This window comes from Staurois parvus, unplaced genomic scaffold, assembly GCF_062004578.1.
Source record: "Staurois parvus isolate SC_StPar_1 unplaced genomic scaffold, SC_StPar_1.0 ptg001490l, whole genome shotgun sequence".
Classification (NCBI taxonomy): Eukaryota; Metazoa; Chordata; class Amphibia; order Anura; family Ranidae; genus Staurois; species Staurois parvus.
The window spans coordinates 428,731-441,404 of NW_028319286.1; the positions used below are offsets into that span (position 1 = coordinate 428,731).

The 12,674-nt window shown below is 42.1% G+C and overlaps 1 protein-coding gene across 1 annotated transcript; it reads right to left on the reverse strand.

Moving 5' to 3' along the window:
- Window positions 1-289: 289 nt before the first annotated feature.
- TCF15 (transcription factor 15) lies at window positions 290-8,342 on the reverse strand. The gene is made up of 2 exons (XM_089662545.1): window positions 7,592-8,342; window positions 290-740 (listed from the first exon to the last, which is right to left on the reverse strand). Exons 1-2 carry the CDS (start codon window positions 8,066-8,068, stop codon window positions 666-668), a joined length of 552 nt encoding a protein of 183 aa, XP_089518671.1. The 5' UTR covers window positions 8,069-8,342; the 3' UTR covers window positions 290-665.
- Window positions 8,343-12,674: the final 4,332 nt, after the last annotated feature.

Here is a 12,674-nt window from a genome sequence, read left to right on the forward strand (position 1 = left end):
AGCCAGAGTGGGGGCGCTCTAATACAGGAGTTGTGTTACTGGCCAGATCATCAGGTGAAAACAGAGGGAAAAATGCTAAAAAGGAAACTGATGCAGCCACCCTATCTAATGATCGGTAAAGTGCAATATATTATATTTTTGATTTTGGGAATAATACCGATTTTTCATTTTGGTTTGAATTTTGTTAAATATAAGTAGAAAAATCTGTAAAAATAGTAAATGATTCAGTAATGCTGGACGGTAATACTCATTTGTTAACTTCTTTAAAAAAAAAAAAGCCCAAAACGCATTTTAATAATGTTATTTTAATAAAAAAAGAAAATCTATAAATTTGGTGAACATATGTACAAATATTTTCTTCACATAGTCTTCCAGGGGTTGGTGACCCAGAAATCTTTGTTCCAAAAAAGATATAAAAGTTCCAGACCTTTATTGTGCTGCGTTTCCCCTCCCCCATTTCAAGACAGCTGTACCCCGCTTGCTCAGGTTCTCCCACGTATAGCAACATTCAGAGATAACGTGACCAGCTCTGCCCTGGTTTAGCCGTGGCTCTCGGCCACCTGTTTGGTCCTTCTAATTTTTTTTCTTCCGCATTTAGTAGAAAATTAAATTATCGGGCCTTGTATTCCTTCATTTCCGCTTTTTAGTCCGGCGAATAGCAATGATCATCTCTGTGGAATACGTACTGTGTTCAGTCCTCGAACTTTGAGGCAGCCCGCAGCGTGATCTCTCCTAGAGGCCTGTAACGACAATGAACTGTCTTAGCAAAGGCAGTATAAAACTCTGTAGCAGATGTCTACACCTGTACCCTTCATGAGTGCTCAGATTTAAAACAATAAAATGCATTCATATTCAAAAAATAGAAACCACAGACCACTGGCACTGCAAGGGTTAAGGCAGTATTACATTTATATATATTTTTTTGCAAGTAGCTGGTCTTGCCTAGGGCGCAAAATAGTCTAGTACCGGCCCAGTAAACAGTTCATGAAAAAAGTAACAAAAATACACGTTGAGTATTGCGGATCAGCAAAGAGTGACAGGAACTCTTGTTCATGTTTACTTTTCATAGGTCTAGTCTGTAGTGTTATTTTTGCTTATTTTGACTACTCTGAAATTGAGATGGTTTGCTATGGGCTACTGTACTTTTCACATCTTCCTCCCATAACATTCAAGGCTGGACACAGTCGTAGTTTTGGACATTTGCAAGGATGCGGAATTAATAGGTTAAGGGGAATATTCAACTGGGAGGCCTTATACCTTGATCATAGCAATCATTCAGAGTCCCTCCTTTATTTTGTAGTTTTTCTTCAAGCAAATTTGTAATAATAGTTCATTAGTGTAAGGAGGGGGCTAGACATAAAAATATGGAATTGAGGAGCCAGTCTGTCCAATCCAGGAGCCAGCAGGATTTGTTTTTTTTTAGGAGCCAACTCCATTGACAATGACTCAAGGCAACCTCAAATGTTAGGCCCCAGATGCACAAAAAAAAAGTATGTATGTATATATGTGTGTGTGTGTGTATGTATGTGTGTGTGTATATATATATATATATATGTGTGTGTGTGTGTGTGTGTATAATATAAATGACCCAGTTTGTACAAAATGTGTGTGCATATATGTGTATATATATATATACACATACATTGTGTACAGACTGTATAAGTGTGTATGTATGTATGTGTGTGTGTATATATATATATATATATATAATGTATACACAGTCTGTACACAATGTATGTGTGTGTATGTATATATTATACACAGTCTGTGTGTATATATATTTGAAGCACTGTGTAATATGTCGGCACTATACAAGTACCTGTAAAAATATTAATACCTTTTTTAGGTGCATTGACTATGTGGCCCCTGAGATCTATCCAGCCCTGCTTTTAGATTTTTATACTTTTTACTTTTGTAATATACTGATGATTGTGACATACACAAGCCTCTTGAAATTTTGGGGCATGCAGAAGTGTGGTAACAGGTGCTTCTTGCGTTAGGACCTTCATCATCGTACAACATGCTTTTTAAAATAGCACCCAATAGCAAAGAGTTCCACTTCCTATGGAGAAAGAGAACTGACAGTTTAGCGCATGTGCACTGGCAACATCTGGTCGGACATGGAAACGTTTTGTGCTGGTACTTTACCACCCCGCATACTTGGTAAATCATCAACCTGTGTGGCCAGCCTCATGAGTTTCTTCACAAACCTTTAATAGTTAGCAACAAAAACAAACCAATAGGATTGAGCTATAAAAAACCCTTAGCCTGGGTTTGCGTGCAAATCACATGCGCTTTGTGTGCGGTGCGATCGGAGCCATAAATTTTGTATCGCTCTATTCGCCCCGCACCAAAAACGCGCAGGACCCTTTTTTGGGTCCGCAGTAGAATCGGACCGCATAGGTATTCACACCAATGCAATCTGATTCTTCACATCGCACTGCGTTATGCAGACCGCTTTCGGGGTGTTAACTTAACATACACACCCGCAGTGGTTCCCCTGAACTGGGTGTGATTCTGATGCGGTGTGGAATTCGCATTTAAAATGCTGCGAATTCCGCACCGCATCAGTGTGAACCAGGGCTTACAGTTGGTAAGTGGTGGGGTAGATTTACTAAAACTGGAGCACTCCGAATCTGGTGCAGCTGTACATGGTAACCAATCATCTTCTAACTTCAGTGTGTTCAATTAAGCTTTGGCAATAAAATGTGGAAGCTGATTGGCTACCATGCACAGCTGCACCACATTCTGTGTACACCAGTTTTAGTAAATCTCCAACTTACAGTCAGTAAGCATTGAATATAATTCTTTATAATTCTTGAAATTAGCTACTGAATGTCACACTTAACTGGGTTGATGCTTAAATGAAACACTCAGAAATAATAAAAATAATTGTTTGTTTTTATTGCAACATTTTCAAATATTTGATTTGCTAATGTAGACAATAATGTATCTCTCTCATGTACCAGAACTGTATTTACCATGTAAGTAGATTAGATTCCTGAAGTGAATTAAGCAACCCAACATAATTTGCAGTAAGCCCTGGTTCTCACCATTTCGGCTTTGATATCGCTCTACTTCAGCGTGATTTCAAAGCCGCAGATAAGTGCGACTTTGCTGTGCCGTTTCATTGAGGCTCAAGACTTCATTCAACAGTCAATTGAAGTCGCAATAAAATCACAGAACAGTAGTGCTGGCAATAGGGTGCGACTTTTCATGCGATTTTGAACTGTCAAATCGTATTGGTGTGAACCAGGGCTTATGGATGACGTTCTCTGCCAATTTGCATATGACAATGACAGGCTACAGCAGATGTTTTGTTGTAGTTGCACAGACCCAAGTTAACCAAACCCTGTGAGGTGAATGTACTTGTCAGATGTAGTTTAAATCTCTATTGAACACAAACTATGTTTGTAAATATAATGCTAGTATTTACTCCGGTGTATTGCCAAGACACACTAATAATGGGCAACGCAGTGGCTAAATAGTTAGCACTTCTGCCTGGCAGTACTCGGGACGTTGGTTCAGATCCAAAACCACAGCACAACCTGCCTGGAGTTTGCATGTTCTTCCTGTGCCTGCGTGGGTTTCATCTGGGTACTCTGGTTTCCTTCCACGCTCCGAAGACATGCTGGTAGGTTAATTGGATCCTGTTTAAATTGGCGCTAGTATGTGTATGTATGAATGTAAGTTAGGGACCTTAGACTGTACACCCCTTGAGGGTTAGGGACCTTAGATTGTACGCCCCTTGAGGGTTAGGGACCTTAGATTGTACGCCCCTTGAGGGTTAGGGACCTTAGATTGTACGCCCCTTGAGGGTTAGGGACCTTAGATTGTACGCCCCTTGAGGGTTAGGGACCTTAGATTGTCTGCCCCTTGAGGGTTATGGACCTTAGTTTGTACGCCCCTTGAGGGTTAGGGACCTTAGATTGTACACCCCTTGAGGGTTAGGGACCTTAGATTGTCTGCCCCTTGAGGGTTATGGACCTTAGTTTGTACGCCCCTTGAGGGTTAGGGACCTTAGATTGTACACCCCTTGAGGGTTAGGGACCTTAGATTGTACACCCCTTGAGGGTTAGGGACCTTAGATTGTACGCCCCCTTGAGGGTTAGGGACCTTAGATTGTACGCCCCTTGAGGGTTAGGGACCTTAGATTGTACGCCCCTTGAGGGTTAGGGACCTTAGATTGTACTCCCCTTGAGGGTTAGGGACCTTAGATTGTACGCCCCTTGAGGGTTAGGGACCTTAGATTGTACGCCCCCTGAGGGTTAGGGACATTAGATTGTACGCCCCTTGAGGGTTAGGGACCTTAGACTGTACGCCCCTTGAGGGTTAGGGACCTTAGATTGTACGCCCCTTGAGGGTTAGGGACCTTAGATTGTACGCCCCTTGAGGGTTAGGGACCTTAGATTGTACGCCCCTTGAGGGTTAGGGACCTTAGATTGTCTGCCCCTTGAGGGTTATGGACCTTAGTTTGTACGCCCCTTGAGGGTTAGGGACCTTAGATTGTACACCCCTTGAGGGTTAGGGACCTTAGATTGTACACCCCTTGAGGGTTAGGGACCTTAGATTGTACGCCCCTTGAGGGTTAGGGACCTTAGATTGTACGCCCCTTGAGGGTTAGGGACCTTAGATTGTACTCCCCTTGAGGGTTAGGGACCTTAGATTGTACGCCCCTTGAGGGTTAGGGACCTTAGATTGTACGCCCCCTGAGGGTTAGGGACATTAGATTGTACGCCCCTTGAGGGTTAGGGACCTTAGATTGTACGCCCCTTGAGGCTTAGGGACATTAGATTGTACACCCCTTGAGGGTTAGGGACATTAGATTGTACACCCCTTGAGGGTTAGGGACTGATGTGAATGTACAATATACATGTAAAACGCTGCGTAAAATTGACGCCGCTATAAAACTAAATATAATAGCAAAACCCGCATTTGCGCACAATGGCTTACAGTAGATACAGATACAGTATATGAATACAGTAGATGAATAGTTCTCATTAAAATGGCCCCTTTTTTTGTTGTTGCACTGACACTGCTTGATAAAAAAAGAAATCCTAACTGACATATACAGTATTTAGCAAGTGCCACACTTTCTCCTAATGAGCCTAGGCCTGATAAATATGTTAACGCAACACAAACACTGACAAGCCTGGGGCTTTGTTGTGGACAGTTACGCTGTATAACTCCTATTTCATGGCTGCCACTAGGATTAGGGAAGTATAACTATACAATGTTGCAATGAAAGGAAGTGAAAAATTTATATGGAGAGGGAGTTTATTATTTTATTTTTTTTTTTTATAGAGAGGAGAAAATCCACAGCCAAAAATAGCTGTACCCCTCATTCACAGGAAAACCTCAGTCTTCTGGAAAATGAAAGTGGTGGTGTTCAGAAATTCAGTGTGGAAATGATCACAATGGCATTGGATTTAATGTACTGCGGTGGAGAAAAGGTATCGCAGCAGCTCGTGTGTCTGAGGCCCCTGCAAAGCGCTTTGCTTAACCCTCCAGCCAAAATTTTAAGATTACCCCAGAGTGCTGCTTTGCTGCCTTTTGTTGATGTGCAGCACCAGGCTCTGCAGAATTCATTAAACCTCTGAGCCTTTCCTTTTTATTTATTGTACATTGTAATACAATGTCAGAATACGTTGGAACTTTGACACATTTTATCAGCATGTGCAGTTTTTTCAATTCTGTCACACAAGTTGTATCCTTTTCTACAGTAGTAAGGATGTTTTAGAGATCTTTTAATGTAACAGAATGGAAATATTCCAGTTTATAGTTTCTAATAATAATAGGCAGCATAGGACTTTGTTTTGAGTGCCAGTATATAACAGATATTACAATTTGTTGTGTTTTGTATCGACTATTTCTATCACACCTGTTTACATTGTATTCCTAAGTTTACAAAACAATAAATTAGTTTAATTATAAACAGGAGATCTTTATGATACCAATACTGGGCTCTTGCCTTATTCAGAGGTTCTTGAAATTGTATTGTTCATTTTATATTCGGCCTGTTCGTTCTCATACATGACCAGGGTTAACAAAAATCTGTTACAATAGATCATACATGTTGGAATATTGTCTACTAGATTAAGAGCTATGGGGTTGTATTCCTAAGTTTACAAAACAATAAATTAGTTTAATTGTGAACAGGAGATCTTTATGATACCAATACTGGGCTCTTGCCTTATTGCCTTAAAATTGTATTGTTCATTTTATATTCGGCCTGTTCCTTCTCATACATGACCAATGTTAACAAAAATCTGTTACGATAGATCATACATGTTGGAATATTCAGAAATGTATAGGGTGTAGCGCTGTATACTAAAGAATTCAAAATAAACCAATATGTACACATATATTGATCATAAACGCATGTAAATACGTAAACGGATATAAAGTCTGTAAACAGAAGAAAATGTTGGAATATTGTCTACTAGATTAAGAGCTATGGGGTGAATTTAGTCTAGGTTCACACCTATGCAGTTTGCATTTGATCTGTTACTGCAGTGCATTTTGCGTTTTTGATGCGATTTGTGCAACTTTTTTTTTTCTTGTTGCTAGGCAGATTTAAAACGCAAAAACGCACCAAAAACACACTACTTTTCTGCAGCGTTTCCATTGAAGTCTATAGAACAAAAAACGCAACTTTTTGCATTTAAAAAAGTTCCTGATCCTTTCCAAAAAAACGCACCGGGTGAAAACGCAAATGTGAATGAGTCCCATAGGAAATCATGTTAAATGGAATGTAGTGTGATTCTGCAAAACGCTGTGGAAAGCGCTTAGGTGTCACTAAACCTGGAGGATGCAAAATCTGGTGCAGTTGTGCATACGAGCCAATCAGTGTCTAACTTCAGCTTGTTCAATTAAGCTTTAACAAAAAAAAACCAAAACAACAATGGAAGTCGATTAGATTCTATGCAGAGGTGCACCAGATTTGACACGCTAAGGCTGACCATACACTATACAATTTTCTTGTACAATTTTTCCAAAACCATATAATATGAGGTCAGACCTAAAAACTTTCAATTTGTATGCAATCAGGCAAGACCTTGTACTACAAAGTTGAAGGTAAATCTAAAGGAAATTAAAAAATGAAAATTGTATAACGTATAGGCAGTTTAAATCTAGGTAGATGGCATAAATTCTAGCTCATGCTGATGCCAAACTTTTTTTTGATGTTGATAATGAAAACGCAGCATCCCTTGCAAGGTTTTCTGTAACTCAAATAGCTGGCTGCTGAATTCGGTGTTAAATGGCCCATTCCTGCTGAGAACAAAGGCCTTACCACATATAACCTCACTTATATTATATTACAGCCATTACTACTACCAGGACTACGTGCGATATTTGGGGAACTTCAAACCTGCAACCTCGCTTCCACCATTGCTTTTCTGTTTTTAATCAGCAGTACAAAGATGGATTAGTCTTCTCCCGATTGCTATAGAAGATTTAGCTTTGCATTTACATTTTTTACTTCTATGAAGTCACCCTAAATTCCTGCCCCTTATATTTCAATTAGAAAAATAAATAAATGATGTAGCTGGACGGCATTGTGTCATTTTGTATTAACCCCTAAACTTACCCCCTTCCTTTGGTTGCTAAGGCAGAACGTGCAAATGCTGCGTGGCAGTTTTCCTTCCGACTCTTCCCGGGGTCTGTACACCGTACTGAAACACGGCTGCCCATCTTCGCAGCCCTCCCCTATCAGCAGCACGTTAGCCAGGTGGGAGATGTAGCTAGACGCCAACCGTAGAGTCTCTATCTTGGAGAGCTTCCTGTCCACCGGCTCTGTGGGTATCAGTGTGCGAAGGGCAGTGAAGGCGGTGTTAACACTTTGTGTCCGATCCCTTTCCCTGGCATTGGCCGCTTGCCTCTGCTTCACTACCACCACCTGCCCGGTTTTCCGCGACACCTTCATTCTCTTGGCCGAAGTGTCGTAGCATCCAAAGGACTGATCGGAGTTGTCGCTCTCGCTCCTATTCTCCTCGTCCTCAGACATCATAGAAAGGTCCGGGTACATGACATGCGTGGGCATGGATCGGAGCATGGTGAAAGCCATGCTTTGTGTTCTAGCAGGCTCTGTCTCTCGTTACCTGAAGCTCCGTAAGACGACTCAAAATCTTCCGCAGTCGCCCCTCTGCTCCCGCTCCAGACTGCGTCCTTAATTCCCTTCCCCAGTAATTGCTCTTCCTGCCTATTATTTCTCATAAGAAGGCCTGATGGCTCGCAATGCCCGTGACTTTGAATTTAATTCTCCTGATGTCTTCACAGCTGTTCATGCAGTTTCCTTCCCAGCAGTAAGAAAGGAGGAGTTGCACTAAGCTCAGCTGCCTTCTTAGGAATCTTTATATATAATGGATGGGAGGGGCTACTGGAAGCACTTCTGGCAAATGGCACCACTAGGTGCACACAGCTTCTGTTTATAAAACTCGTAGGGGGGTTTACCCCTCTATAAATGTTGTGCTTTTTCTCTGTTTTTTTTGAAAGCTCGAAGTTTTTTTTCATATTTTTTTTGCTTCCCCAGCAGCTCATGGGTTAAAACGGATAGGCTAGCTAGGACAAAGCTGCTATCTGCTATTATGTCATATTAGGTGGATTTGCATTTAAAGTCAAGCTGTCACATGTGAAGTGCAACCATACCATTGCAGAGAAGACAGAGGCTGCGTAGAAAATGTTTATAGTGTTTACATCCATGCTGGTTGCAGTGCGGAATTCGCAGCGGTTTCTGTGTGAATTCCGCACTGCATCACAATCGCACCCCGTTCATACGAACCTCTGCGGGTGTGTATGTTGAGTTAACAACACCCCAAAATCTGTCTGCAAAACGCGGTGCGATGTGCAGAATCGGATCGCATGGGTGTGAATGCCCATGCGATCCGATTCTATTGCGGACCAAAATAAGGTTCCTGCACCTTTTTTTTGGTGTGGATACGGTGCGATTTGAGTCAAATCCTGTGCAAATCACATGCAAATTATGTGCGGTGCGATTTGAGTCAAATCCTGTGCAAATCATAGGCAAATTCTGTGCAGTGCGATTTGAGTCAAATCCTGTGCAAATCATATGCAAATTCTGTGCAGTGCGATTTGAGTCAAATCCTGTGCAAATCATATGCAAATTCTGTGCAGTGCGATTTGAGTCAAATCCTGTGCAAATCACATGCAAATTCTGTGCGGTGCGATTTGAGTCAAATCCTGTGCAAATCACATGCAAATTCTGTGCGGTGCGATTTGAGTCAAATCGCACCGCACAGAATTCGCATGTGATTTGCACAGGAGTACGGTGCTGTTTCTGTGAGAATCATATGCGATATGCCGCACCGCACAAGTGTGAACCCAGGCTCATGCTGCTTTTGCTTATTAGTCAGCAGTGGAAACTCATCAGCTTTGGTCCATTCTTTTTAAATCACAGGCTGTGAAGCAGAAAACTGTATGGAGTCCAAAGCCCTGGGTGTCGCAGATAATCTTTCAGCAATTAGCATTATTCTGTAATAAGCCCAAAATTCAAGCTGTGTATGGCCTATTTCACAGTAACAAGTCTGCTAATGTGAAAGTGGAAAACCCAGATACTCCTGCGCTTAGGGATGGATTCTATGTCATAGGGACCACACAACGAAAATCTTGGAATATGCACGCCTTGCTGCCCTCAAAGAACCGGGGAGTCCAAAAGTACTAATAGAGAAAAACAAAACAGAGGGCGCACCGGCCTTGTGCATCACCTTTTAAAAGTATGTTTATTAAATATAAAAGAAAGGCATTCTACTCACAAAAGTAGATAAATATAAGGCACATCATAAGGGACCGCTCTGTCCAATTCGCACTGCGATTCTGAATAATGATGAGAATGATGGGCATCCAAAATTTATGACGCGTTTCGAGGACTAGCCTCTTCCTCAGAGCCTAACTACCTAGATGTCTGTCCCTCTCTTATATATGCTCACTAATGAATCATATTTTGTTTTGTTTTTCTCTATTAACAAGTCTGCTAAGCCTGTCAATAATGGCAAAAACTATCACTAATATTATTATTATTATTATTATTATTGTTCTATTTTTATTGTTCAGTCTTGTTTTATTGTACAATCGGATTGTGTAATGTATGGTTCAGGTTATACACGTATCAGTTTTTGGATATATTTTACTCATTTTTATATATTTACTCTCATTAGGTCTACATATTAACCAAAGTGTATTAATTTTTTTTTATTTAGATTTTTTTTTTTAATTGTTTTGCAGAATAAGAATGGTTTACAAAACATAGCCTTGGGGCATTCCCCGGCTCAACAAAACAACACTACTGCATCTATACCCAGTCTCAAAATTTATTATTTTAATGATGATGATAATGATTTTTTGTTTTTGTTTTTTTGATGCACTAAAATGGTATACTTTAGTATTTATGTTCTCATATTTGCCTGAAGTTTTTATATATTCATTTTGATACTTTCAATACTATTGGTTATTTGGTTTTAATCATGAATCATGCGTTACCTATAATGCTACCACCTCCCCCTCACTCCCCCTCTCTGTTGGGGTCCCTCAAGGCTCTCTCCTCGGGCCCCTTCTCTTCTCCATCTACACCTCCTCCCTTGGCCAACTCATACACTCTCACGGCTTCAACTACCACCTCTATGCCGACGACACACAAATCTATCTCTCAACCCCCCACCTCACCCCCTCGGTCTCCGCCCGAATCACACACCTACTGAGCGACATATCTGACTGGATGTCACTCCACTTCCTTAAACTGAACCTCTCCAAAACCGAGTTTCTTGTCTTCCCCCCAGCCCGGACACCACCCCCCATTGACTTCTCCGTCACATCCAACAACGCCACCATCAAACCCGCCCCGCAGGCCAGAGTACTTGGTGTCATTCTGGACTCCAACCTATCCTTCCAGCCCCAAGTCCAATCTTTAACAAACTCGTGCAGACTCCACCTCCGCAACATCGCCAAAATCCGCACGTTCCTAACCCCAGAAACCACTAAACAGCTCATCCACTCCCTCATCATATCACGACTCGACTACTGCAACTCCCCCCTCACTGGCCTGCCTCGCCGCTGGCTATTCCCGCTTCAGTCCATCCTGAATACAGCTGCCAGACTCATCCACCTTTCCATCCGCTCCGTCTCCGCCACCCCCCTCTGCCAATCCCTCCACTGGCTTCCGATTGCGCAACGGATCAAATTCAAAATCCTAACACTGACGTACAAAGCTGTCCACCATACTGCCCCAAACTACATCACCGACCTAATATCCAAGTACCACCCAGCACGCACACTCCGCTCCTCACAAGACCTCCTTCTCTCTAGTTCCCTGGTCTCCTCCTCCTATGCCTGCCTCCAGGACTTCTCCAGGGTGTCACCCATCCTCTGGAACTCCCTGCCCCAACCCATCAGATTATCACCTACTCTCCTCTCCTTTAGGCGCACCCTGAAAACCCATCTCTTCAGGGAAGCCTACTCCACCCCCTGCTAACCTGCCGATCTCCTCCACTCTTCCTACCACTCCATCCCCCACAGCTATCTCCTCCTGTGCCACCATCCCCTCCCTCCTAGATTGTAAGCTCGAAAGAGCAGGGCCCTCTAACCCCTCATGTTTTGCATTGTATTGGTATTGTTCTGTCACATGTTCTGTCCCCCTTTGTAATGTACAGCGCTGAGCGAACTATTGGCGCTTTATAAATACTGTATAATAATAATAATGACCCAGAGTTAAGGATTTTTTTTTTTGTATTGACATGGAGATGTCCGTATGTTCTTTCTAGCCCTGATGAAGGGGGCGTACTTGAACCCCCCAAAACGCGTTAATTACTTTTTTGGATCGTCCCCCTGACTTTTATTGGAATAAAGTTGTACCTGGACCCCGTAACAGTGGCGTGGCACTTCAGTTTCCATTTTTGTTACATTACACTACAAGCCAAGGAAACTGGAGATTCTCTGGGGTGCAGAAATTCCGAAACCGTATGAATCCAGTGTTAATTTTCTACTTTCAGTAACAGCAATTTGGACTCTGACAGACTTGGTAGACTTGTTACTTTGAAGCTGGCCATACAGGCTTGCTATGGGGGCATCCAAGCAGTCGTGTTCCAAAGCCACTGCTTCATGTGTCCATTCACACACATGGAGCTGCTGCTTGCCCCCACCCCCTCTCTCTCCTCATTGGCTGACTGCCTGTGATTGACAGCAGCAGGAGTCAATGGCTCCCACTTGCTGTCTCAGTCTTTGAGGAGGCAGAGACCTGGGACAGCTGAGGCTGTTGTGCACATCGCTGGATCTCGATGAGGCTCAGGTAAGTATTAGGGGGGCTAGGGGCACTGCTGCACACAGAAGGTTTTTTTACCTTCATGCATAGAATGCATGAAGGTAAAAAAACATTGAGTCTTTACAACCATGTAAAGAAAACAAAACCTCAGCGCTCAGGACTTCCTATTTACCACACAAATCCCCGTGGGATGCTGCTGTGCACAGGTACAAAAGACCAAAAAAACTTTTAACAATGAAAACCAGCGCAAACCCACATGGTCAATTACATTACTCAGCTTTAAAAAAACATAACTGTGCTGATAAAGATATATATAATAAATTATATATAAATAAATTGATATATAAAAAAATATATAAACATTATAATCATAAGTCCAGTGACAAAAAAATCAAGTGACAAA